This window comes from Miscanthus floridulus, chromosome 3 (assembly GCF_019320115.1).
Source record: "Miscanthus floridulus cultivar M001 chromosome 3, ASM1932011v1, whole genome shotgun sequence".
Classification (NCBI taxonomy): Eukaryota; Viridiplantae; Streptophyta; class Magnoliopsida; order Poales; family Poaceae; genus Miscanthus; species Miscanthus floridulus.
Window position 1 is genome coordinate 96,741,418 of NC_089582.1, and position 26,456 is coordinate 96,767,873.

Genomic DNA, 26,456 nt, shown 5'->3' on the forward strand with positions numbered 1-26,456 from the left:
TGTTTAGGGCCGCTTCTCAACTAGTTCGAGTGACTTTCTTTATTGTGATGCTCTCCCTGCCTTGTTTTAATTTCAACGTGACGGTAGAACAAGCTAGCCGCGTGCAGTTGAGAAAATCATTCTGATTCTCTCGTTCCTTAGCTTCGTGTTGTCTTCACACTCAGGCTCTCCCTCTTGCTCAAGCCCTGCCTCCGCCTCTCCTCAGTCAAGCACTAGGTCCAGAGAAGGACCCCAAGCCAAAGAATCTGCCACATTCTCCTCTAGCGGTGACGGAGACATGTTGAACTTGTAAAGGCTATCACAGACTACTAACACATGAAATAAAAGATCCATTCGTTCTTTGAATAGTGCTACAGATAAAAAATTTAATATCTATTCGGCATCTTTTCCAACAACAAGACTCAAAAGAGAATCATTTCAGTAAATGGGTTTTCAGAAGAGAGGATACTCATATTTAGGTTGTGCCTCTCAGGCAACCCAAAATAGGTCTCCCATATAGGTGCTCTGTTGGAGACTGATTTTGGATCTCTGACTACCCATTTTAGGTTTAGATCTCCTTATTGGAGACAGTCTAACATGGAGATGTCTCCTTTCTCCTCCCAATGGCAGGGCCCCAACATGGAGAGCCCGCAAACAAGCCTAATTTTTTTTGGTTTTTTGGGCTCATGGACAAATCCGCTTGCATCCCTATACGGTAGAAAGTCAACTTTGATTCAGAGCGAGGTTGAGAGGCCTATTTCTTTTTTCTCATCACTTTGGTTTATGGAGTTTTTGCATGTGTGGGCAACCTTTTTGTCATGGATGGCGTGGTTACAGAAAGACAATAATTATGTATTTTCAACATAAAATGTAAAGGTGCGTTTAGGGATTTAGATTTCTATGAAAACATTTTGGATCTAGATTCTCTCTAGAAACATTTTAGATAACAAATAAAAAACACTTTATGAATTTGTTTGGTTGATAGGTTCAATTTTGATTCTAAAAAATATTATTACATTAAAAGATAGATCTTTTTTAGATGAAGAACACCTTAAATAAAATTTATTTTAACTTGTTTCACTTAAAAAGGATTAACTGAACACTATAGTCGCTAGTACAAAAGAGGATAAGAATCATAATCACGCAAAACCAGCTAATTGACTTTTTTCCTTGCCGCAACGGGTGACTCATAAGCTACTCCCTCCGTCCCATAATACTAGACGTTATAGTGTTTAAAATTTCTCTCACAAAGGAAGACGTTATAGCCACTCACATGTATCCTAGTCTAAGTTTGACGTCCCATCACTCCATTCATCCCCTGCTCTTCTACTCTTTCCGTCACGAGGAAGTGAAAAAACAGAGATGAGTGGTGATGTGGTAGTGCTTTACGGGGTGTTTGGTTCTTTAGTTGCTCCTAAAATTTATGTCACATCAAATGTTTAGATACTAATAAAAAGCATGAAATATAGATTAATTACAGAACCAATTACATAGATGGAGGCTAATTTCTGAGATGAATTTTTTAAGTCTAATTAATCTATCATTAGCATATTTACTGTAGCACCACGTCGTCAAATCATAGACTAATTAGGCTTAAAAGATTCATCTCGTAAATTAGTTGCAAGTAATGCAATTAGTTTTGTAATTAGAGGCTGTTTGGTTTCTACAGGAACTCCTAAAATTTCTGTCACATCGAATGTTTGGATACATGCATGGAGTATTAAATATAGACTAATTACGAAACTTGATGAGTACAGGTGAAAGGTCCTTGTTTGGTTTTGGTAATTGAGTGACAACTTAGGTGGACTAATTGTGTTTATGTGAGATACACAGGTGATTAGTCCACAGGTACATGTGTGTGAGCAACATATGCCATGAAGGTGAAAATGGTTTGGAGATGTTGTAAAGCTCACACATGTGATGATGAAGGAGCTTAAATGCACATGAGACATGACATTGAGTCATGTGATCAAGGCGGAGAAGATCAAGACAAGACTTGGCTTGATGGACCGGTTGCAAGCGTGAAGGGCAAGTCGAAGGCTTTGGAGTGATGGACCGCGTGGCGGTGAAGCTTGAGCAAGACTTGACGCCGATGGACGATGGCAACGGTGAAGAGCAAGTAGAGTCAAGATCGATGAACCAATATGATCATGTGATGATATGAAGTGGATCATATCATTGTTGATCGTGTTGGTGCATGTGTTGCATCGACATTGAAGGAGATGGAATGGAATGCGCAAGGCAAAGGTATAACCTAGGGTATTTTATTTCACCGGTCATAGGTGTGTAAAGAAGTTTATGACCGGGTTTAGGATAGATGGATGTACTATCAAGAGGGGCAAACTTGTTTGTATATCGGTCATCTAGTGCCACTCGAGTGATCTAACTTTGCATTGTCGCTAGGATCGAGTGGCGTGGCAAGATTGAGTGGCTAACATCCTTTGGGAAATGATTGTGAAAATGCTAACACACATACACATGGTGGTGTACACTTGGTGGTGTTGGCACATTTACAAAGGAAGTGGTGTTTGCAGGGGTGAGATGGGTTTGGGTCCCATGGAATGTCTATTTTCTATTGCGCCGGATGCAAATTCTTGTGGTTAGCACACTTGAGCAAGGGTGAAGAGAATGGAGAAGATGCTGGCGTCGGTCAACTGACCGGACGCTAGATCTAAATGCACCGGACGCTGGCAGGCTGCGTCCGATCGCGCTGACGTGGAGTGTAGCAGTCGCTGGAGTGTGACCGGACGCTGGCTGCGTCCGATCGCATTCGACCGGACGCGTCCGGTCATGCTCGGGAGCTTACTGGAAACGACCAGACGCTGAGGGTCCAGCGTCCGGTCAGTTGAAGCTGGAGCGTCCGGTCAGGTCAAGTGACCGTTGGAACCAGGGCACGTGGTTGTCTGTGGGCGACCGGACGCTGAGGTCTAGCATCCGGTCAACACGACCGGAGCGTCCGGTCAGCCCGACCGTTGCCCAGTGAAGGGGTAACGGCTAGTTTAGCCCTTGGGGCTATAAATAGAAGTGGCCCTCGGCCATGGCTGGTGTGGAGCACCTCAAGGGACTTAGTGTCCATGCTTGTGAGTGCTTGGGAGCCCTCCATCACACATATACTTGATAGTGATCATTCGATTGTGTGAGTGAGCGATTCTAGTGCGATTGCATCGTGAGGTTGCATCGAGTGGCACTAGGTGATCGAGTTGCAAGCCGGTGGTGCTTGTTACTCTTGGAGGTTGCCACCTCCTAGACGGCTTGGTGGTGGTCTCCGTCGAAGCGCGCAAGAAGCTTGTGCGGTGCTCCGGAGAAGTGCTTGTGAGGGGCATTGTGCTCGCCCCGCGGGAGCCACGAAGAGCAACTCTAGTAAAGCGTGTCATTGAGCTACCCTCACTCGAGGGGTAGGTTCTTGCGGCGCCCGATGTGCGGGCTTAGCGGGTGATGCTAATTAGCCGCCGAACCACCAAGTGAGCGGTCGACACAACGGGGACTAGCGTGTTGGCAAACACGTGAACCTCGGGAGAAAAATCATCGTGTCAACCTTGTTCTTCCCGTTGGTTTGCATCCCCATTACACAAGCTTGCAATTACTTTTATACATATTAAGCTTGTGTAGTTGCTCTTGTAATTAGATAGCTTGTGTAGCTTGCTAATTACCTTCTTGCTTGTGTAGCATAGAAGTAGCTCCCTTGCGTGGCTAATTTGATTTTAGTAACCTTGTTAGTCATATTGCTTAGTTTGTGTAGCTAAGTATTTGCGCTCTCTAATTAGGCATTGGTTGCCTTGTTATTGAGCATTGCTAGTGAGCTTAGTTAGCTTTGTGCTTTTGCTTACTAGCATGTGTAGGAGCTCCCTTGTCACTTAAAGTACTAGTGGCATAGGTTTGTGTAACCTTGCTCCTAGAATTGTTTGGGAGAGCTCTAGCTAGCCCGACACCTTTGTTGCATAATTGTTATCTTTGCAAGGTGCTAGTGAACATATATAGTGGGGTATAGTCTTGGCTAGACCGATAGTTTTAATTCCGTATTTGTATCGGTTAGCCAACGTGATTAAGTTTTAGTAAAGACTATTCACCCCCCCTCTAGTCGCCATCTCGACCCTTCAACAGGCCCGATCTTCCGAGAGGTAGCCGGTAAGTTCGATTTGTGGAGATCTTGACGTTGGCGATCCGGCTTCAAATCAGACACGATTCGAACCCTGCAACCGTTACACCACTGCTCCGTTGGTTATCAACCAAGCACAACTTGATTGACCTCGCCAAGAAGGCTTTTCCTGTAAGCGAATCGAAGAGCACAAGCAAGAAGGTAAAACACGCAATCTGAAATTGCAAATATGAATGACGCAAATATCTATAGAGGATTCAAGAACTCGGTTCCAAAGGACTAATCAACACAGTGGAGGAGATCAAGAACGGGGCCCTGAATCACTGTAAAAGGATTTCTCACCACAGTTACAATGAATGATTTAGTTTCTCGATGGAAAACTAAACTCTAAATAAAAACCCAATTGTGTAGCAGCGGCGGCGGCTGTGTTTATAGTCTAAGACTCGACCTAGGGTTGGGGACGGCCAGGGGTTGGGCGCCCACAACTTGGGCTTAAGGCCCGACACGATACATGGCCAAGTTGGCCCAAATAGGTGACGCGGCACCTTGCCGTGGTCACACAGAATGATCCACAGACCTTCTAGAGCTGGGACCAGATCCAAAACGACGGCGGCGGCGTCCCCTTTCCAACGCATCCAAGAACGGCCCATTTCGATGTCGTATGAGGAAGTTATGACCGAAACAGTGACGACGTGTCTGCTGAATCCGAGGACGACGTGGCAGCTGAGTTGGAAACGAATTACAACTTGGGGAAGACCATGGCGTCGATGTGTCCAGCGTGGCGATGTCCTCATCATCCTCCCCTTCTCGAATTGGAGTTGTCCTCGACTCCATCTTGACGATGTTCTCATCATCCCCTCCTTGTAGAATTGAAGTTGTCCTCGACTCCATCCCATCATGAGTGAACTCCTGCAAAAGGTTAGTGACAACAGGCAATGCACCAGACATAAAAGGTTGACAAAATATAGTATAACATGGTGCATCAGGATTATCACATAACTCAGCAGTAGCAGGAGTTGTAGCAAGAAAAGCACCTTCTTTTAACTTAATCCCATTATTTTTAGCAATGTCTGTTGGAGGTTTATTTTTGATCTCATTAGCATATTTAATAATATCCGTAGGAGACAAAGGCAGCAATGTAATTTTCTTGTCCTTATGTATGATAGTGTATGTATTAGTTCTACTATGATGTAAAGCATCATTATCAAATTCCCATGGGCGACCTAACAAAATGGAATAAGCTTGCATAGGGACAACATCAAAATCAGCAGTATCATGATAAGAGCCTGTGAAAAAGCTAATGCGTGCTGATTTAGTTACTTTAGTCTTACCACTATTATTGAACCATTGAAGTTGATATGGATACGAATGTTGTCGTGTGGTCAAGCCAAGCTTGTCAACCAAATCTGAACTCACCAAGTTGTTGCAACTCCCGCTATCAATGATAGTGAGAACACGACAACCCTGCACAATGAGATACATGTGGAACAAATTGTGGCGTTGGATCTTCATCTCTTCTTCATGACCCACACGTGTACTCAACACACGCTGCACAAGAAGGCTAGGGTAGTCCGCGGCAGCAGCCACGGAGTCAATGGTGATGGCCTCCTTATCTTGATCGCCCTCGATGGGATCTGCATCAATGTTAGCAGCAAGGGCTAAATCATCTTCAACATCACTAGCACTTACATATCCATCCTCGGTAGCAATGAAAGCGCGATGACTGGGGCATTCCTTCATGACATGTCCCATGCCTTTGCATCGGTGGCAAATGATTTTAGAGCTAGACGAGGAGGAGCTAGTAGAAGCACCCGGAGTGCCACCTTTCTTCAGCTGTGGAAACTGCACATTAGATAATTTACTTACCCTGGAAGAAAATAGAGGTGTAGATGGCTGTGGTGCAACAGGAAGCTTGGGCGTCTCCGGCTCAGAACGCTGCTGAAAATTCCTCCTATTGTTAGACCTAAAAAGCTGGTGTTGTTTGCGTCCCTATACTTCTCGTTCTGCCTTAATAGCAAGATGATACAATTGGGAAAAATTGCGCCATTCTTTGTAATCAAGTATGTTCTGTATATCATGGTTTAAACCACCAAAAAATCTAGCACTAGCATCATGATCATCTTCATTTATACCACAACGTGCTAAACCAATAAACAATTCTTGATAGTATGCTTCTACTTCTTTATCACTTTGTTTTAAAGTTTGTAGTTTCAAACGTAAATCACGTTGGTAATAAGGAGGAACAAAACGAGATGTCATACGTTGCTTTAGAACATTCTAAGTTTGTAGCATAGCAGCAGCATTATTGGCATTACAAAGATCACTCCACCAGAACAAAGCAAAATTAGTAAACTCACTAGTAGCAAGTCTAACTCTATGCTCAGCAGGAACATTATGAGAATCAAATTTTTGTTGAACAGCAAGCTCCCAATCTAAATATGCCTCTAGATCAATATTACCAGCAAAAGGTGGTAGACTAAATTTAATTTTAGCAAAAGGATCATTATTACCATGATTATTACCTGCCATACCGCGACGATTGAAGTTGAGGCGGCGACGGGCACCACCGTCAGCATACGCATCTTCATCACCAAAAGCATCCGCATCTTTATCATCAGCACGATAAGGTGGAGGGCGTTGCTCAAGCTGTTCAATGCGGGTGATCAGATTATTCACGTTGCGCGTCAGCTCAGTCATAAGATTGCGTTATTCAGTCATGAACGTTGCAAGCTCGCCCTTGGACACGCACTCATTGAAGTCCGTCGGAGTTCCTGCCATGGTTAGAAGATAGAAAAAACAACACCAAAGTATTATCCATATCAACTAAAAGGAAACAAGTGGTGGTGATGGTGGTGAAAGTGGAATGCAAAATCATAAGCGACTTACCACCGTCTTGCCTGTATTCTTACCAACGCCAAATAGGAGCAAAACCAAAATAGCGAAGCAATCTGTTGTTGAGCGTGGGTAACAGTTGCAAGATGAACCTCTGCTAACAGAAGAATATGTGAAGCTATGGGTAGGCACACAATATGACAGCAAGGATTAGCAATTAACGAGTGCAGAGTAGCGATTGTTCAATCTGAATCCAAAGTACAAATCACAGGTGCTGGCTAAGACGTGTCGAGACGTAGCACAACAAGGTGAAAACAAAGAAAGATCGAAAGAACTCACAGAACAAGCAAGCAAATAGCCTGAATTTCTCCTTTTTCCTGAATTTTTTCCCGGATTTTTCCAAAAGGCACTAGTAGGAAACAAAATTTTTTTTACTATTTTTTATACTTTTCTCTGAACAAGGATCACAAAAGATGCAACCACAAAAATTAACACCTACAAATAAGGTGGGATGTGGTCTACAGAAATTCAGCACGTTCTCTGAAAAGCGTGCAAAAACTTTGACAATTTTTTTCTATATTTTCCTGAATTTTTTTGGCAATTCTGATGAAACCAAACAGGGCGAAGCCGAGTTTGGGTCTGATCCAAATGGTGTCAAGAAGCTGCTGAAAATTTTTTAGATTTTTCTGATAAACGAGCGAAAAGTTATGCCTGTTTTACCGAAGGTATCTCAAAGGTATGGTTTTCGGAAGGCACACGGCGGCGGCAGTTAGGGTAAAGCGTCCCTAAACTCTAACACCGATCATAGGATCGTCACTGTGACTAACAGCAGTAGGTATTCGCCTGATGATGTAAGGAGGGCTGCGATGCAGGCAAAATAAAGAGCGGCTGGCAACCTATCTAGTGTTTGCGCGGTGGCAAGAAGTTACACAAGGCGGCTAGCGGGGCAAGTCGAGTAATGTGGTGGCTTCAACTTGTTGTTTGGAAATGATGGATGGGATAGCGGCGGAAAACAAAAATCACAGCAACGGGCGATTGAACTACGACCACGAACACAATCCTAAACCAGCAACAAGACTCGACCACGGACACAAACTCAACAACACGAATCTGAAACAAAATTGCAAAGGCACAAAGGGCGATAGGACAGCGGAAATTGAAATATTTTTGGGCTTTTATGGACTCTAGGTAATGAACAAATATGAATCTAAGGCAAACGAGATTATACCTCACGGTAAACCTGAAATATCTGATACCAATTGATGAGTACAGGCCCGATCTTCCGAGAGGTAGCCGGTAAGTTCGATTTGTGGAGATCTCGACGTTGGCGATCCAGCTTCAAATCAGACACGATTCGAACCCTGCAACCGTTACACCACTGCTTTGTTGGTTATCAACCAAGCACAACTTGATTGACCTCGCCAAGAACGCTTTTCTTGCAAGCGAATCGAAGAGCACAAGCAAGAAGGTAAAACACGCAATCTGAAATTGCAAATATGAATGACGCGAATATCTATAGAGGATTCAAGAACTCGGTTCCAAAAGACTAATCGACACAGTGGAGGAGATCAAGAATGGGGGCCCTGGATCACTGTAAAAGGATTTCTCACCACAGTTACAATGAACGATTCAGTTTCTCGATGGAAAACTAAACTCTAAACAAAAACCCAATTGTGTAGCAGCGGCGACGGCTGTGTTTATAGTCTAAGACTCGACCTAGGGTTGGGGATGGCCAGGGGTTGGGCGCCCACAACTTGGGCTTAAGGCCCGATACGATACATGGCCAAGTTGGCCCAAATAGGTGACGCAGCACCTTGCCGTGGTCACACAGAATGATCCACGGACCTTCTGGAGCTGGGACTAGATCCAAAACGACGGCGTCGTCGTCCCATTTCCAACGCATCCAAGAACGGCCCGTTTCGATGTCGTATGAGGAAGTTAGGACCGAAACAGTGACGACGTGTCTGCTGAATCCGAGGACGACGTGGCAGCTGAGTTGGAAACGAATTGCAACTTAGGGAAGACCATGGCGTCGATGTGTCCAGCGTGGCGATGTCCTCATCAAAACTAATTGCATAACTTATGACTAATTTGTGAGACGAATCTTTTAAGCCTAATTAGTCCATAATTTAACAACGTGGTGCTACAGTAACATGCGCTGATGCCCGATTAATTAGGCTTAAAAAATTCATCTCGAAAATTAGCCTCAATCTATGTAATTGGTTTTGTAATTAATCTATATTTAATGCTCCTTATTAGTATCTAAACATTCGATATGACATGAATTTTATGAGTGACTAAAGAACCAAATACCCCCTTAGTCTATATTTAATACTCCATACATATATCTAAACATTTGATGTGACAGGAATTTTAGAAGTTTATGTAGGAACCAAACAGCCCCTTAGTCATGTCAAATCAGAAATGTAACAGGAGCATAGGGGTAATGCAGGCATTTATCCTCCACATTGATCTAGTATATAACGTCAACATTTATGGGACAGAGCGAGTAGATCTAAATATTTTTTTTTCATATTTTAAAAGAAGAGAGAGAAAGGTAGCTCTCGATTAAGTTAGGCTCTTTAAGATCATATTAAAGTGTCACAAGAGCCATAGTTGCCCATGTAGCCCGAGCCTATCGACCCGGCCCAAGGCCTTTTTTTTGGCACGGCCCAATCACGGCCCGAGCTGGCGGCTAGCTGGCACGGGCCAGGGCGTGTTCGGCAGGACTGAAAATACTGTTTCGGCTGATTGTTGTGAGAGAAAAATACTGTTCTGGCAGGATGTGAACAGTGATTCCGTGAGGTGACTGGCCAGCCAGTCAGCCGGCTACCAGCCAGCCGAACACTGCCCCAGAGAGCAGGCTGTGCTTGGGCCTTACCCCAGGCACGTGGCCTGGCCCTGCACGGCCCGCTACAGAACCGGAGGCCCGCTAGCGGCCCGGCCTGCTCGTCTGCTGCAGGCCGCAGCCTCCTCCCCCGCTCGGCCGCGCAGCAGCAGGACGCAGCCCCACGCTCCCAGTTCCCACCTAGCCACCCCCGATTCTCCTCCCCCCCCTTCCCGTAGCCCCGCGCAGTCCCCTTCCCACATGGCCGCACCACACTCACTCCTCTACGGCGCCACCGCGCTCCCGTGCTGCCCCTCGCCCCCTGCTGCCCCTCCTCTAGCTCCATCGATTGGGACCGCACCGCGCGGCGCTGGCACATGGCCCTAGAGCGGCGGCGCGCGGTCCTCGAGGAGCGGTGACGCGCGGTTCTCGAGGGGCGGTGGTGCGGCCAGGAGCAGGCGCCGCATCCACCGAGCTCGCAGCCCCGACGAGATCCGAATCCGGCGGCTTCGCGAGATCCGGCGCGAGGAGGCGGAGGACAACGAGATCCACGTGCGAGGAGGCGTGTGGCGCTCCCCGGCGGCAGATCCAGGGTGGGCGCGCTCACCGGTGGCGGATGCAGGGCCTGCCCGTCCTCCGGCAGCGGATCAAGGGTGGTGGCATCCCCTGGTGGTGGATCCAGGGCGTGCTCGGCCTCCGGCGGCGGATCTAGGGTGGTGGCATCCTCGGCGGCGGATCGAGGGCGGGCGCGACCGGATCCAGGGACGATGAGCGTGGTGGCTGGCCTTGAGCGGCTCCTCCGGATCCAGCTTCGAGGGCGTCAGCCTCCTCGGTGGCGAGCGCACTGGCCTCCTCCGGATCCGGCGTCGATCTCCTCGGCGGCGAGCGGCGTCGACCCCCTTTCCCTCTATCTCTCTGTCGGCAGCCAGTGGGCCTCGAGCTGGCACTGACATGTGAATTTGGTCGTGCTTCGCGGGCCGGCCCGGCACAGAAATCAGCCCATAGTGCCGTGCTGGCACGGTCCCGTACCGGGCCGGGCCGCCGTTGGCCATCTATAACAAGAGCCTATCACCTCCCTTTCCCGCCACTTCTCCGCGCCCATTTCCCTCGCCCGTCGCCCACCCGCCGTCTTCGTAGTTCCTACTAATCCCCTCCCGCCATCAGTTCCCCCTCACAAGGACAAAACCCTAAAACCCGCGGACGCGGAGAGGAGAGCAGCCATCTCGCCGCCCCCCGGCAATGGCGTCGCGCCGAGCCAGCAATGGCCGCTCGCCGCTCGTGCGGAAACAGAGCCAGATCACCGCCTTTTTCTCCTCCTCCCCTACCCCCTCCCCGTCCCCCTCGGGCCCGAGCCCCGGCGCGTCCAAGCCCTCTCCGTCGCCGCTGAACCCCAGTGCGAGGATGAGGTCCCCGCTTGCCGTGGTGTCCCCATCCCCTCCCAAGCTGCCGCAGCCGCAGCAGAAACAGAAGAAGGGAAAGAAGGATAAGGAGGAGCGTGATGCCGTCGCCGCGGTGCCTGCGCCCTTGGCCGCGGAAGTGGTGGGGAGGCGGCTGCGGGTGTACTGGCCGCTGGACGACGCGTGGTACAAGGGGAGGGTGGAGGCCTACGACGCGGCCTCCCGCAGGCACCGCGTGAAGTACGACGACGGCGCCGAGGAGAAGGTCGATCTCGGGAAGGAGAAGTTCGAGTGGGAAGCCGCCGTTGAGGACTCGACCCCGCCTCCGGCGAGGAAGCTGCGGATGTCTGATACCTCGGTGGCAAAATCACCGGCTGTGGCAGAGGATAGCGCAGGGGATTCCACTGAGGACGAGGACTGGAAGAGGGATACTGTTGTGGAGGATGATTCTGAGGAGGTGGAGCTGGATGAGGAAGACGATGAGGAAGTTGTCGCAATGCGAGCGCGAAAGGGAAAGCCAAAGAATTCCTTGCCGATGTCAGGTTCAACGCCGTCGACATTGGGCTCTGGTTTGACATCAGAGTCGGGGTCAAAAATTTCGAAGAAGAGGAAAAACGTGGATGTGGCCTCATTGGATTTTGCTAAAAGGTTCACCTTCGAAGCAGTTAATACCACTAGAAAAGTTGACCCAGAAGTGCCAATGAGCTGTGGCCAGAGTAAGTAGTGGAATCTCAACTGTTGATGGGCTTGAGTTTGTCTGTCCCTCTTTGTGATTTTGGTTGCTTTTGTTACAGAGGGGCAAACGATGGGGAATGACTACACTGCTCTTACTGGGGATGCAGCTGAGCGCTTTGGACAGCGGGATGCTGAGAAGTTCAAATTCCTTGGAGAGTGAGTGTTTTCGTTGCTAGATGATTCGTTTCTTTGCAATGCTAAGTTTAGTATGCTATAATGTTTTTTTTTGTACCTCAGTATGCTATAATGTGTTTCTGGATCATACATTTTTCTCATGCATCGAGTAGAAACTTTATTGCCTTGTCCTATTTCTCTTTGGTCTAGAGAAACATGTTTCTTCTCATTCTCTAATGAAAGCAAAAAATCGGTATGCTTGATTGAATCTTTAGGGGCTATGAATTTCTTACCTGCAATAACTTTTTGGAACTGTAGAGGGCGCAAAGACGCAAAAGGCAGACGTCCTGGAAGCCCGGGCTTTGATCCGAGAACGCTTTTATTGCCACCCCAGTTCTTGAAGAGTTTGACAGGAGGGCAGGTATAAGTTCATGTTAATAAACCTTATTTTCTGTGGTACAACCTATATTAATGCTAAGTCTTGGCAATTGATAAACAGAGACAATGGTGGGAATTTAAATCACAGCACATGGATAAGGTTCTGTTCTTCAAGGTACATTTATATTTTTCCACAGGTTACTGGGCACTTAAATGCAACTTTTTCATTTAGTGATTATAATAATATAGTATGAATTTGAACAGATGGGCAAATTCTACGAACTATTTGAGATGGATGCACATGTTGGGGCAAAGGACCTTGATCTTCAGTACATGAAGGCAGGAATATCTTCTCACGTTTATGCTTATTGATTCTTCTGCTATTACTCAGCAATCTAGATCTGCCGTTTTTCGTATTATCTAAAACTCACTGTCTGTATTCAATCATGTTATCTTAGGGTGAACAGCCTCACTGTGGATTCCCAGAGAAGAATTTATCAGTGAATTTGGAGAAATTAGCTGAGAAGGTAAACTTATTTTATGGTATTTTTCTCATTTAATTTCACACATAATTGCATTTTAGTAATAACATTAATTGCATTGCAGGGTTATCGCGTTCTGGTTGTGGAGCAGACCGAAACACCTGAGCAGCTTGAACTTCGGCGTAAGGAGATGGGTATAAAGGACAAGGTATGCTTAGATTCCATCATTCCATGGTGTCAATGAAAGTAAATTACTTGTGTTTATGGGAACATGCAAATGTGATAATCTCAAGGTTGCCTGCTGAATTTAGATTGCAAACTTTAGCAATATTTCTTTCCGTATTCTGTCAAAACAATTTAAAGTGTGCATAAGATAATGCTTTACTCTCTGAAGGTTGTCAGGCGTGAAATATGTGCAGTGGTCACAAAAGGAACACTGATAGAAGGAGAGCACCTACTGGCAAACCCAGATCCTTCATACCTCCTGTCTGTGACTGAAAGTCACCAACAAAGTTCAAAGAAGAGCCAAGACACTTGTACCATTGGTGTTTGCATAGTTGATGTTTCTACAAGTAAATTTATTGTAGGACAGGTTAGTGCTTACAGAATCCTGTGTCCATTTCCATTTGTATTAAATTGTAGAAAACTATTATCAAATTAGGCAAATTGCTCAAGAAGTAAATTTGGAGCTGGTGTAGCCTCTTACACTTGTATTTGTTGCTTTTACAGTTCCAAGATGATCCAGAGCGCCATGGATTGTGTTCAATTTTGTCTGAAATGAGGCCTGTGGAAATTATAAAACCTGGTAAAATGCTGAGTCCAGAAACTGAGAAGGCATTAAAGAACAACACAAGGAAGCCTTTAATAAATGAGCTGCTCCCGTCCACAGAATTCTGGGACGCAGCAAAGACTATTGATGAGATAAAGCAGTACTACAGCTCAGCCGATAAACAGAACAATGCTGATGATATACAAGACTGTGTGGACTGTCTGCCTAACTTATTATGTGAGTTAATTGGAGCAGGTGATAAAACATATGCACTTTCTGCTCTAGGAGGTTCCTTATTTTATTTAAGGCAAACCCTTCTGGATGAGAAAATACTTCCACGTGCTGAGTTTGAGCCACTTGCATGCTCGGGGCTCATCAACAATATCCGAAAGCATATGATACTTGATGCAGCAGCGCTGGAGAATCTAGAACTTTTAGAAAATATGAGAACTGGTGGCCTCTCAGGGTAATGCCTGCTTGGAACTATCTGTTTTCTTTAGAAATCAAATTCTGGTGTCTAAGTGCTAATATATATTCTTCAGGACCCTGTATGCACAATTGAATCATTGTGTTACTGGATTTGGAAAGAGGTTACTCAAACGGTGGATCGCGAAGCCATTGTATGATCGCAGAGCAATACTACAGCGTCAAAGTGCTGTTGCTACTTTCAAGGTTTCTGTTTTTTGGAATTATATTCCTAAATTATGGGTGTCATCCTGCCTAGTAGGATGGTATTCACTAATCCAAAAAATTGGGATATAAAGAGCACCATAAACACCAAATTATCTTCCTTTTCTTCTTGCTGTTCACAGTGAGAAATTAAATTATGGGAACTTTCAGAAATATCTCAATGCAGTTGCCATTCTATCTTTTTTTTCCATATATATAAATGATTCTACTTCAGAATGACAGCACTACTACTTCTTTGGAAATGAATAAAAACAAGGATTTTCATTACTCCAAAACTAATCAGTAATCATGATTGCTAACCAGCTTCTATCTTTTCTGCAAGTTTTTTTCTGTTAATTCCTGAGATTATTTGGAAATGCTACTATCTATACCTAATATTAAAGTACAAAAAAATTTCTTCATTCACTTTGACTGTTCTCGCTTTCACGGTCGTCCCTCACTCATACCCCTCTTCTTCTGTTCCTTGGTTCGTCATCTCTCACTTATTGGAGTTGCAAAACCATCATTGGCGTCACACCACTCATGTGGTGGTCTGGTCGGTCGAATCCAAGCCCATGTGCGTCTCGACTTGGCACGTATATTTGTAACCTCACAACCGATGTAGACATAGCCACCTATTTATCACACATTTATAACCTCACAAATTGCAGTTAGCACATTTATATGGGATTAACCTTACAAATTGAGTCACATTAGATGTAGACATAGCTACCTATTTAAGCTGAGTCAATCTCTAGACAATTACCTATATGGGATTAATCTTTTGTTGTAGTTAGCATTTATTATGAGCCTTAGGATTTAATTAAAATAGGGTTGGGCCAAGCCCAGTTAAATCCAGCAAGATAGCTAGCTAACTATGGGCCTTAGGACCACACAATATGCTTTACGTCGCGTTGCAACGCGTGGGCATGTTTGCTAGTCTTATATATTTGAATAAGCCATCTTTATTTTGGGCTTGGCTGTGTCTGTTTAAATCTAACTAAAATCAGGGTATGAAGTGCTTATTGTCTATCTACATAAATTTGCTTATCAGTCTTCTTTGTTCGTGGCTTGAAGAACAACGAGGGGCTATACTAAGTCATTCACCTTAGTTTTACTGTTTTACATATATTGAAATGTGACATTATGAATTGTCAAAGGAAAACTCTAGAAATTTCAAACTGATGAGTAACAGTCTCATGCTGATTATACATATGTTTGTACTCTACATAGAAAAACAGCAGCATAGAGCTTTATTTTCCATGTTTCCTATGATTTTGCATTACCATTTGAATCATCTTCATTTCAGGGAGTTGGCCAAGATTATGCTGCCCAGTTCCGTAAGGATTTGTCTAGGCTCCCTGACATGGAACGCCTGCTTGCACGTCTTTTCTCAAGCTGGTAATTTAGTATATTATATTATATTGTATATCAGTAGAGATCTGATGCAATACACTGGATCGCTGCACCTTTTGGTTGCTGTAAACTGTTTCCTTGTGTTTAGCATCAGAATACTGTCTTGCTTTTGTACTTTCGGATCTTTGAAATTTTTTGGCTCTTTGTCTAACCTGAATGACTCAAGCACTCAAGCTACATTTTTTCTGCAGTGATGAAAACAAGAGAAGTTCATCAGTTGTTCTCTATGAAGATGCATCAAAGAGACTGCTTCAACAGTTTACTGCTGCGCTTCGGGGGTGCCAGCAGATGTTCCATGCATGTTCTTCTATTAGTACATTGATATGCACAGAGGGATCTCAACTTAATGATTTGCTCTCACCAGGTAGAATAACAACTTTCTTTAGTACTCCATAACATATGTCTATTTCTAATGCATTTTCTCATTAGTTTTCTTGGTGCACCCATATGTTGCTCCTTTTGTCTTCATTTTTTATTTTCCTTGTTTGGCTGCTTTAGGTTACTATAATAGAATTTAATGCGTTAGTTAACCCTTGCAAGTGAATAACTATTTGCAGGCAAAGGTCTACCAAATATCTCATCTATTTTAGACCAATTCAGAGATGCATTTGATTGGTCAGAAGCAGACCGCAATGGTCGGATCATTCCTTGTGAAGGTTGTGATCCTGACTATGATGCTACTTGCTATGCAATAGAAGAGATCAAATCCAGTCTAAAAGAGTACCTGAAGGAGCAACGAAAGCTTTTGAGACCTGCATCGGTAGTGCTACATCGTACCTCTTTTTCAAGTTTGCATCATTTAATAGTCTCTTTGCCAATTAACAATTAGTCAACAATGGTTCAGGTTAATTATGTTGATGTTGGAAAAGATATGTACCTAATTGAAGTGCCTGAGATTCTGGGAGGTTCAGTTCCCAGAAACTATGAGTTGCAGTGTACAAAAAAGGTAATCACAATGTTTTTTCCTCTTGTATTTAAGTGTAAATAAGTACATAAATGTATAACTGAGCTACTACTGTTGTATACATTTGGTTTTCTAATATATATCTACTCTTTATTTTACAAATAGTGTGTACCTTACTACTTACTACTACAAAAAAAAGGCATCATTCCAAATCTGATTCAGCTATTTCTTTTACAAATAGTGTGACCTACTACCGCTACTACCGTGTAATCTGTAATGTAGTTCAAGGTGTTAATGATGCTTGCTGATAAACTTAAAAAGGTAAACACTAAATGCTTAGTTGCAACATTATTGTGCTGTTGTGCATAAACTAGGTACATTATCGTCATGCCTCAAAGTTCAGTCCTCTGTTTTTTATATTAATTGGAGTTCGACGACGGTTTGCTTAGGGCTAGTTTTGAAATCTGTGTTCCTTCCGGCAACTGATCTGGAGATGAGCCGCAAAACAACATGAGACTTTAATGGTCATCTATTGCTGAATTCCTATATGTGCAATGACTGCCTGGATCCCAGCGGTTCAATTTCATTTCTCTTTCTTTCATCTTTTGTGCTAAGCTACTGCATATTTGTTTTACTTTGCCTGAACACATGACAATTTTATTGAATATGGTTCATAGATGTTCGATTCAAACTGGGGTCTATGTTAAGAATTGAAGTCCTAAGACATTTTAAATGTTCCAACCAGGGTTTCTATCGGTACCGGACGCCGGTACTGAAAGAACTAATATTAGAACTTTCAAAGGTTGAGTCAGAGAAAGAATCGAAATTGAAAGGCATTCTTCAGAATCTGATTCAGCTATTTGTTGAGCATCACACTGAGTGGAGGCAGTTGGTTTCTGTTGTTGCTGGTAACGCTTCATGCAATATTGTTTTTTTTTCTCTTGCACTGTATTTTATTACAACAGTTTTAGTTTACCATAGGTTAGCAATATTCCTAATGTTCTATACTTCTATGGTGTTTCCTCCTAATTGCTCTCTATTATTTTACTATACCCCTGATTTGTTATTTTATTGAAAGAAAGTACTGAGAATTTGTTTGATGTTCTATGTTACTAATTTTGGAGGGATTTATTGAAAACAAGTTACTAATTTTGCATAGACCATCTGACCACCTGCCAATTATATATCATCTTGTTTCCTTCTTCTAAAAGGCGTGTTTGTGCGAGTGCGACCTACTATATGGAAATCTTTATTGTCAAGGGTAAACAAGTAACAGTGATGTTGGTTAATGACTAAATATTACCCGTATGTCAGTTGATGCATGGCTAGTAAAGAATTGTTATCATGCTAGCTGTACTTTTTTGAAAGAGAATGCTAGCTGTACTTCTAACAAAGACGCATAGCTGTGTATACCAGATTCATTGTGTAGGTAGATTTTCTGCTCTAAATGTTGCCTTTGATTTTATCATGCAGAGCTTGATGTATTGATAAGTCTTGCTATTGCAAGTGGTTATTTTGAGGGACCAAGTTGCTGTCCAACTATCAAAGAATTAAATGGCCCAGACGATACTCCTACTTTCCATGCTAGAAATCTTGGACATCCCATTCTACGAAGTGATTCCTTAGGCAAGGGTTCATTTGTACCAAACGATGTTAAGATAGGTGGGTCAGGGAATGCCAGCTTTATTGTTCTTACTGGTCCAAATATGGGTGGTAAATCAACTCTCCTGCGCCAAGTTTGTCTTACCATTATATTGGCTCAGGTAATCAACCATCTTTATCATGTATATCACTATATCAGCATTGTTTGTTCATGGCAACTGATTTCATATTCTTTGCCAGATTGGAGCAGATGTTCCTGCAGAAAGCCTTGAGCTTTCTCTTGTTGACCGTATCTTTGTTCGAATGGGAGCAAGGGATCATATTATGGCTGGCCAAAGTACATTCTTGGTGGAGCTCGAGGAGACTGCCTCGGTGCTTGTAAGTTCTTCCTTCGAGATATGAGGACGTATATTAATTTTTTAATTTGTATGTTCTCAACCGTGTGCAACTTTTGCCTCAGTCGTCAGCTACCAAGAATTCTCTTGTGGTATTAGATGAGCTTGGACGGGGTACGTCGACTTCTGATGGACAAGCTATCGCGTAAGTTGAATTACTGATCATAACATTGATTGCTGCCTACTCCTGATATCTATTCATTCTCTTGTAGTCTCATGTACCTTTAATAATGCTCACTATGAGATCACTGACTCGCCTTTGCTACAACAGGGCCTCAGTTCTGGAATATCTAGTTCATCAGGTGCAGTGTCTAGGCTTGTTTTCTACACACTACCATAGGTTAGCAATGGAACACAAGGATACCAAGGTAACTGATACATACCTTGTCTTTTTTTTGTTGTTGTTTCTTAATACAACTTTATCTAATGTTGTAACCTGCATATATGAATACTGAACATCGCAGGTATCGTTGTGTCATATGGCATGCGAGGTGGTCGAGGGAGAAGGAGGTCTGGAAGAAGTGACTTTCCTTTATAGATTAACACGTGGTGCATGCCCTAAAAGCTATGGTGTAAATGTTGCTCGATTAGCAGGTCATTCTCAAGTTAATGTGTTCATTTCTCAATTTATTCTGCTCTGAATTCAAATGCTCTTTTCCTAAGGCCGTATTACGTTGACACATACTGCCATGCTCATTTGCTGTCTTTGCCCTTGATACTCAGGAATACCTACTTCGGTGCTTCAAAGAGCGAATGAAAAGTCAAGTGACTTTGAGGCCAATTACGGGAAGCGACACAAAATGTCCAAAGATAAGCATGCAAGTGCACAGAGCGATGACGAGTTTTCTGTCATCAGGGATTTCTTCCGCGTTGTGAAGGCATGGCCTCGTCCTGAAGATCAGGAAGCGAGTATAAGCATGCTCCGTGAATTGCAGAAGCATGCCAAGGTAAAGGCTGTGGAAGGTTAGGCAATTGTTACATAACATGTTCGCCTGGTAGAGATCGCCTCATTTCGCTACCTTGGTTGCATTTCTTTTTGTTGGATTGGCGTCATATTATTGAGAGGGGAGAAAATTCTGTGGACACAGTAAGTTCACTGTGGAAGCAAAAAAGGCTCAATCCCATCAGATCTGTCAGGATCCACTGAGGGGCCGTGGATTCAGAATTCAGCGTCTCCAGCTTACTATCCCTTCCAACAATTTTGTGCGCTCTCCGATTCAGTGATTCTCCTACCAGAACCCCCAGGATATTGGATCAGTGCTGACCAGCTGAGTAGAGGATAGATGTGGCTCAGTTTATTCTGAGACTTGGAGAAACACCCCAGATTGTAACTTCCATGAAAGGTTTATTCTGGAAGATGTAAATCACAGACTACTCTTTTTAAAGTTGCAAACCAACTTAGGATTAGCTCAATTAGTGCCTTCTGCATTCTGAAAAGTTCAGGCTTGAGAGGTGTTTTGCTGGAAAATTTTGCATTTAGTCGAAATTTGAGCTATAATCCAAACTTACCCAAACGATACCGTCAACCCAAATAGGCCCAACTTCAATGTTCTATAGCCGTCTCGTACAATGATACAGTAGACAGAAATCTTACTACTAACCGTCCCACAGGACTTTGAGGAAACACTAGGAATATATCGTAGGGGTCGGTGAATCTGAGTAACAAAAATGCGAAAGCATATAAGCAGGTCCTCCGTCCAAATCAACACGCCAAAGAACAGCAGGCGTAGCAAAAGCTGTGTGGAAGCGGAAAGGGCACACTGCACGGAAGCCAGCCTGCGCTGCTGGTGCCCCAGAATCTGATTCCCAGAAAGCACATCGTTCGAGCCCACACGGGAATGAATCACACTCGAGTGAAGTGGTCATAAAAGATCAGGCTCACAGGTAGTCAAGTAGGGCAGTAAGCAAAGCAAAGCACACCAAAGCGAGCATCAAGCCACGCCTCGCACGCTAATCCCTTAACAACACTCGGTCGGTCCTCGCTCTCCCTGAGGCCTTTTTCACACTCTGCACCTCGCCTCCGGCCAGCCGAAACAGGGTCGCCATCGCCGTCTCGCCGCCGAGGGGAGAAGAGCTAGAGCTCCTCGATCAGTCTCCATGGACTACAGGGTGAGTACCACCATGAGGGTTTTATGTTCTGTCAGTCCTAGCTAAATGGTTTTCGAGAGCTAAAACTTTGAGAGGCAGTTAGTGACTGACGTGTACCCTCCTGTACTCTTCAGCAGCCCTACTGCATGACCCTGAGGATGAACATCGACTGCAACGGGTGCTACCAGAGGATCAGGAGGGCGCTCCTCCAGATGCGAGGTAAACACTCCAGCTGCCCATCTGTGATGATGCCTGAAACCTCGGTTTGGGAGACTTCTCTGAACCATTTTTTTTTTTGTTTTTACAGAGCTGGAGAGCCACCTGATCGACAAGAAGCATGGCCGGGTCATAGTGTGCGGCGCCTTCAGCCCGCAGGACGTGGCCATCAAGATCAGGAAGCGGACCAACCGCCGCGTCGAGATCCTCGACGTCAGCGAGGCCTCGCCGGCAGCCCCAGAAGGCGGCCCCGGCCACATGCCCTGAAGGCCTGAAGGAGCCTCGCCACCAATACGTACTCTGGAGCTCTATGCCTCTAGCAGGCTGGCAGGGGAAGCATGTGCTTGCTATTCTCTTCAGCAAGGCAGGCCCGCCTCAGAGCACGTAAGCACGTGCTTGGCATGTTTTACCTTCCTGTAACTTATAGGAATCCTGCATCATTTTGGTCTGTAACTGTAAGGCTTATTGAAGTAGCCAGAAATTTCAGTACTGTTCTACAAGTCCATCTGATGCAACATGAGAGGCTATGCTCATTTGCTTTAACTTTGCTCAAAACAGGAAAAAATGATCTGCTGAATTTCTTGCGAATTAGTAGTATCATCCAGTGAGACACAAACGAGATACTGGACAGGAAGAATCCTCTATCATTATTAATGCCCCCAGAGTGTTTATACTATTAATGGTTTCTTGAATCAGGGTTTACCTCCAAGAAGAAAAGATAAATGCGAATTGAAAATGAGTATCCAGGTTTTGAGTTCTGTATAAACTGTACACAAATTTCTCTATTTGGAGAAAACATTAAAAAGTATCTCTTTATTATCTATATTAGCATTCTCCTCCAATTGTGAATACAAAAATTGAGAACAGCTGTATGAAACTTTCCTTACAATGTGAGGATTTCAGGATCCTCAACAATCTTTGCAAATGTTTGCAGGAATGCTGCCAAATCAGCACCATAGATAATCCTGTGATCAGCAGTAACATTCACCTGAAAAATGTCAGGATCAACTTACTTAGAATCATGAGCACCATCTCTGCAAGGAAAATTGGTTGCTATAATGGACCAAGATAGTGCGTTTTTTTTTTGGCCCCTGTTCTGTGAATATGATGCCTACCCCAGCTTGCTCAGCACAAAATGCTTTGTTGTTGTTTTGAGAATAGGATGGTGTGGTGTTGTACACAAATTCTTATATAGATCTAGAATAGTAGTTCTTATTGAAAAACAAAATTTATAACACATCATTGGAGATCAGCATGTACAATTCAAAATTTAAAAGGATTCAGTAGTATGTACTTACGACAAAAAAAAAAAACAGTTATCAATAGATGCCAAGCATTGTAATTCTTGATTTTATCATGCCATGATACCACCAAAGAAAACTTGACCACAACACATAATTATGAATTTAGTATAAAAACCAACTTAGATACCAAAAAAAAAAAAACTAATCAGCACCATGCTAACATAGAAGCATGCATCTGAAGCAAGTCTACACCCTATGCCCCTTAAATTCAGGCACAGTCACCAAATCTTGTTTTGCATACATTTCATATGTGAATTGACCTTATGAAATAGATTTACTTACATGTTCTATGGAATAAGCAGACTGATCACATTTTTTTTTGGTATGGGATTGTAGTTAAATGCCTTAAGGTTTAGCTATGGTATTGACAAAATAAATTTCCTAACACGCTACTGTGTTTAGCTTTGGTAGGTATGATGAAAACAGGACTTCAATGAAATATGCTAAGGCACATACACCAATTGATCTTCACAATTACATGTAAACGCCAGAAATACTAAACAACAGTCACTAACCACTTAACCAGAGCTTTGGTATACACAAATTATAGATACGAGAACAAACTAACCAGCATTTCACTCTTGATACTAAAGAAACCATCCTTATCAGCCACTACAGTAGGCCTTGATGCTCCAACAGCCATGATAGCCCCCTGCATATAGCCATGTTACATGTAACCAATCTTCTTGTGTTTCATAAATCAATACAATTCTATCAACGTTTCATAGTAACTAGGCAGACAGCAGACACCAGGGAAGAAACCCACCTGACCAGCTGGAAGGATTGCGTCGAATTTATTCACCCCAAACATACCCAAATTGGATAGTGTAAACGTCCCTACAGACAGTCAGCTCTTCAGGTAAGCAAAGTTTTCGTGAACAGCTGATGTCAATAGATCAAAGGATATGTTGTATACCAGAGTTGTATTCATTTGGTTGAAGCTGCTTCATGCGTGCCTTCTTGAGCAGCACTCTCCACTTTTGCGCAAGCAGATATATATCCAGCTGCCATGTAAATTTTTGGAGCTACTTAGTAGACGTAAACTGTATGCACTCGACAATCCACTCATACCCTAAAATGCTGCATTGCTTCACAGGCAATTCATCCACTGCAATAAGCACCAACCTTATCAGCATCCTCCAATACTGGAGTAAGAAGGCCACCCTCGAGTGCAACAGCCACTCCAATATTGACATTATTATTGTAGGAGAAGCTCTTTCCATCTCTGCAGCTAGCATTTACTACAGGGTGCTGGGTGAGCGCCACAGCTGCCGCCTTCACTAGCAGCACTGTCTTTGTAACGCCCTTCGACTTAACCTATATCAAACTCAATTCAATCAGAAAAGCATGGTCGAGGTATGAAATTCAACGCTCTGCGTGAGATCAATAGAAAATTGTACCTTTTCATAGAGTGCATCAAGCTTGTCAGTGATCATGGAGTAGCCAACCCGGAACGTTGGCACCCTCAAGCTCTCCACCATGTTCCTGCTCACCGCCGCCTGCATTGTCGTGAACAGCACCACCGTGCCACCGGGCACTGGTGGCAGCACGGGCATTGGTGGCGCAGGGCCAACAGCAGCAGGGGGTGGAGGTGGAGGGGGCGCGACCTTTTGCTTGTGCTTGATGCCAGCAGCTGCCTCGACGTCAGCCGCCGTGACGCGGCCGTGTGGCCCGGTGCCGACAACCCCGGCGATGTCCACCCTGTGCTGCTTCGCGAGCTTCTTGGCGTAAGGTGTCGCGATGCCCTTTGTCGCTTGAGGCGCCACAGGTGCTGGAGGAGGTGGCCCCGGAGCGGCGGTGGCATGGGGAGGAGAGGGTTCCTTGCTTTGTCCCTGCGAGAGGGCCTGAGCGCGCGCCCGCGCCAGCGCGACCTCCTCCTCTGATTCGGCGAGGAGGGCGATAGGGGCGCCTACGGGGGCGGTCCCACCGGCCGGGACGAGGACGACTGCGACTATGCCGTCGTGGAACGTCTCCACGTCCATGTCGGCCTTGTCGGACTCGACGACCACCACGGGGTCGCCCTTGGCCACGCGGTCCCCCTCGGCGGCCGTCCAGGAGACGATCTTGCCCTCCGTCATCGTCGAGCTCAGCGCCGGCATGAATATCTCCCGAATCTTCGCCCTCACCACCGCCATCCTCCGCCGCCGCGGCGCCCCCGGAGCAGCAAGGCGCGCGCGCCCGGGGGCGGTGGGGACGGAGAGGTAGGGAGAAATCAGAGACGCCATGGCGCACTGGTGGACGATCACTGAAGAAATGACCCGCCTCTCAGGACTCCGTTGGGTCGAGGAGAACGCGGGCTGGGCGGCGGAATCCGGCGCGCGCCGCGGCGGCGCGAGGTGGGAGTGGGAGACGAACCAGAGCGTTAGGTGAAGGCGGCCAGCCCACTGCAGTGTGGGCCCGTGGCGCCAGTCGCCGTTAATAGTCCGTACGACCTGGCATCTCTTGCGTCCGTCTGATCTCGATCCAAATCTTCGCAGCTTGTCCGATGGATGGACCATTAGCGGCGGAGATCGGTACTGTTACGGTGGCCCGCTAATTAGCAATAATTTGAGAAACCCCCCTCGAGCTCTCCCGTAATACTTTTTGACCTCTTAAAGTTGTATCGTGATCTGAATTGCTGCCTCTTTTCATCGTCCAATCGCACTTCCACGGTGCTGATCACGTTGGGTTGGACAGTCTAATAAAAACGATTTTGTTTAGAGACCATCAGAGTGTATAGAGTTACCGCTTCAATAACATTGGATGATCTTGTCTCGTCATGTGCAAATGAGATCTCGATAGTTGGTATATAGATCAAATCGACTCACAAATCGAAACCACATCAATAATCAAACTAATTCACGATAATTTACAGAATCGTGAAGTAATTAGGTGGAAATGGAAGGTAAATCTAAGTCCAGAGACTCACCTCAAGGAAAGGATAGCTTGCCCCCGATTTGTGGTCTATACCTCGACATCTCTCTTAAAGTTGTTGTTGTCTTACTTGTACTCTTCATCGGCTATTGGCCAAGTCAAACCTATCCTAGTTCTTCTCTTGTCCATCTCCTAGTACAATCCCACTTTAACTCTTCTCATGTCTATTGCTTGGCTCAACTGAAGCTATGTTGAGAGTTTTTGGCATGGTGTTATTGTCATTAGTGCTTGACAAAAAAAAAGGCTCGCTAGGTTGGCTCATTGGGATGTTTAAAAAAAATGCTCTGTTTGAACTTATTTTTGTTTTAAAATTAAAAATGAGTGAATTTTGAGTGAATTTCGACTTCGGCTCGGCTCGGTTTGAAGTTGGTCTCAAACCATTCACGAGACTATAATAAATAGGATTATGTCAAGTTTAAAGAAAACTCGAATAGTACGATTACTCATTATCATATTTTGTACATTGAGCATCTCGAGATTATATGATTGCACAACATCCTTTTAGAATAGAACTGACGAAAACAAGCATGGAAAAGCATTTGTCAACTTACTGTGGCGCTCGCGGTGACGGGTGGAAGAAGCACGCTAATGAAGATGCCACGGCGAAAGAAAAGAAATCGACCCGGTACATTTGTGTAACGGATGTCAATGGTGAGTAATTTTTACCAACTCCACGAAATTAGGGTTTTTAGAGCACCCCTTGAGGTGCTCTATGGATTTGGTGGATCTGAGAGCTAGATCCATGTTTTTAGCAGATCTAGAGTTCGCGGAGCTGAGGCGTTTAGCTGAAAAAATAAGAGTGGAACTGTTTTCTAGGGAGCTATGCGAAACACTGCCTAAGTGCCCTCGTTCCTTCGACTAACGACCTGATGTTAGGATGTCACGGAAATATCTTTGGTCTAGATGTTCGGCCGAGTGTTGCATTCAACAAAGTAACGAATAACTGATGATCAAACAAAAACAGACAATAATTTTCTAACCATTTATACATTATCGTGCCCGTGCTAATTAGTTTATCTTAAATATCTGATGATTTCGACAGGTTACATTGTGGTAGCTTCCTGTCACCGGCGGAACCAGGGGCTCAGCAAGGGGCCGTCCCCCCCACCCCACGCATGACCCACTCCACTGAAAGCTCTAGTTTGGTTTTAGTTAATTGATGAAACCCTAAGTGCTAACCTAGTTTATCAAGATGATTATGAGATAGGTAGCACTACTCCAAGTGATGAAGCAATGGTGAAGATCATGACAATGGTGATGGCATGGTGATGGTCAAATGCTTAAACTTGGAAAAGAAGAAAGAGAAAAACAAAAGGCTCAAGGCAAAGGTATAAAATATA

The 26,456-nt window shown here is 44.7% G+C and overlaps 3 protein-coding genes across 4 annotated transcripts; 2 read left to right on the forward strand and 1 right to left on the reverse strand.

Moving 5' to 3' along the window:
• Positions 1 to 10,848: 10,848 nt before the first annotated feature.
• LOC136541937 (DNA mismatch repair protein MSH6-like) lies at positions 10,849 to 20,047 on the forward strand. Its single transcript, XM_066534123.1, has 21 exons — positions 10,849 to 11,847; positions 11,926 to 12,022; positions 12,299 to 12,401; positions 12,480 to 12,533; positions 12,623 to 12,697; positions 12,817 to 12,885; positions 12,965 to 13,048; positions 13,235 to 13,432; positions 13,570 to 14,075; positions 14,152 to 14,281; positions 15,588 to 15,679; positions 15,886 to 16,058; positions 16,252 to 16,454; positions 16,539 to 16,640; positions 17,344 to 17,506; positions 18,072 to 18,361; positions 18,441 to 18,578; positions 18,661 to 18,740; positions 18,867 to 18,963; positions 19,060 to 19,189; positions 19,319 to 20,047. The coding sequence occupies exons 1-21, from the start codon at positions 10,974 to 10,976 to the stop codon at positions 19,561 to 19,563; spliced, it is 3,903 nt and encodes a 1,300-aa protein (XP_066390220.1). The 5' UTR covers positions 10,849 to 10,973; the 3' UTR covers positions 19,564 to 20,047.
• A 395-nt stretch (positions 20,048 to 20,442) lies between these two features.
• LOC136541939 (heavy metal-associated isoprenylated plant protein 9-like) lies at positions 20,443 to 21,402 on the forward strand. Of its 2 annotated transcripts, none has more exons than XM_066534127.1 (3): positions 20,443 to 20,704; positions 20,821 to 20,902; positions 20,991 to 21,402. In XM_066534127.1, the coding sequence occupies exons 1-3, from the start codon at positions 20,693 to 20,695 to the stop codon at positions 21,164 to 21,166; spliced, it is 270 nt and encodes an 89-aa protein (XP_066390224.1). In that variant the 5' UTR covers positions 20,443 to 20,692; the 3' UTR covers positions 21,167 to 21,402. The 2 variants fall into 2 exon arrangements, with proteins under 2 accessions (XP_066390224.1, XP_066390223.1); XM_066534126.1 differs by having other exon boundaries at positions 20,470 to 20,704; positions 20,818 to 20,902.
• Positions 21,403 to 21,523: 121 nt separating this feature from the next.
• Positions 21,524 to 24,716, reverse strand: LOC136541938 (dihydrolipoyllysine-residue acetyltransferase component 4 of pyruvate dehydrogenase complex, chloroplastic-like). Its single transcript, XM_066534124.1, has 6 exons — positions 23,604 to 24,716; positions 23,329 to 23,520; positions 23,120 to 23,207; positions 22,970 to 23,040; positions 22,772 to 22,855; positions 21,524 to 21,887 (listed from the first exon to the last, which is right to left on the reverse strand). The coding sequence occupies exons 1-6, from the start codon at positions 24,699 to 24,701 to the stop codon at positions 21,783 to 21,785; spliced, it is 1,638 nt and encodes a 545-aa protein (XP_066390221.1). The 5' UTR covers positions 24,702 to 24,716; the 3' UTR covers positions 21,524 to 21,782.
• Positions 24,717 to 26,456: the final 1,740 nt, after the last annotated feature.

Coding starts and splice junctions, on each gene's coding strand:
- LOC136541937 (XM_066534123.1), top strand. CDS start 10,974: ATGGCGTCGCGCCGAGCCAGCAATGGCCGCTCGCCGCTCGTGCGGAAA. Junction 16,059..16,251: donor TAATGATTTGCTCTCACCAG/GTAGAATAACAA, acceptor AACTATTTGCAG/GCAAAGGTCTACCAAATATC. Junction 18,741..18,866: donor TCTGATGGACAAGCTATCGC/GTAAGTTGAATT, acceptor TTGCTACAACAG/GGCCTCAGTTCTGGAATATC.
- LOC136541938 (XM_066534124.1), bottom strand. CDS start 24,701: ATGGTCCATCCATCGGACAAGCTGCGAAGATTTGGATCGAGATCAGAC. Junction 22,856..22,969: donor CAATCCTTCCAGCTGGTCAG/GTGGGTTTCTTC, acceptor GGCTATATGCAG/GGGGCTATCATGGCTGTTGG. Junction 21,888..22,771: donor GTATCAAGAGTGAAATGCTG/GTTAGTTTGTTC, acceptor GACATTTTTCAG/GTGAATGTTACTGCTGATCA.
- LOC136541939 (XM_066534126.1), top strand. Junction 20,903..20,990: donor GGCGCTCCTCCAGATGCGAG/GTAAACACTCCA, acceptor TTGTTTTTACAG/AGCTGGAGAGCCACCTGATC.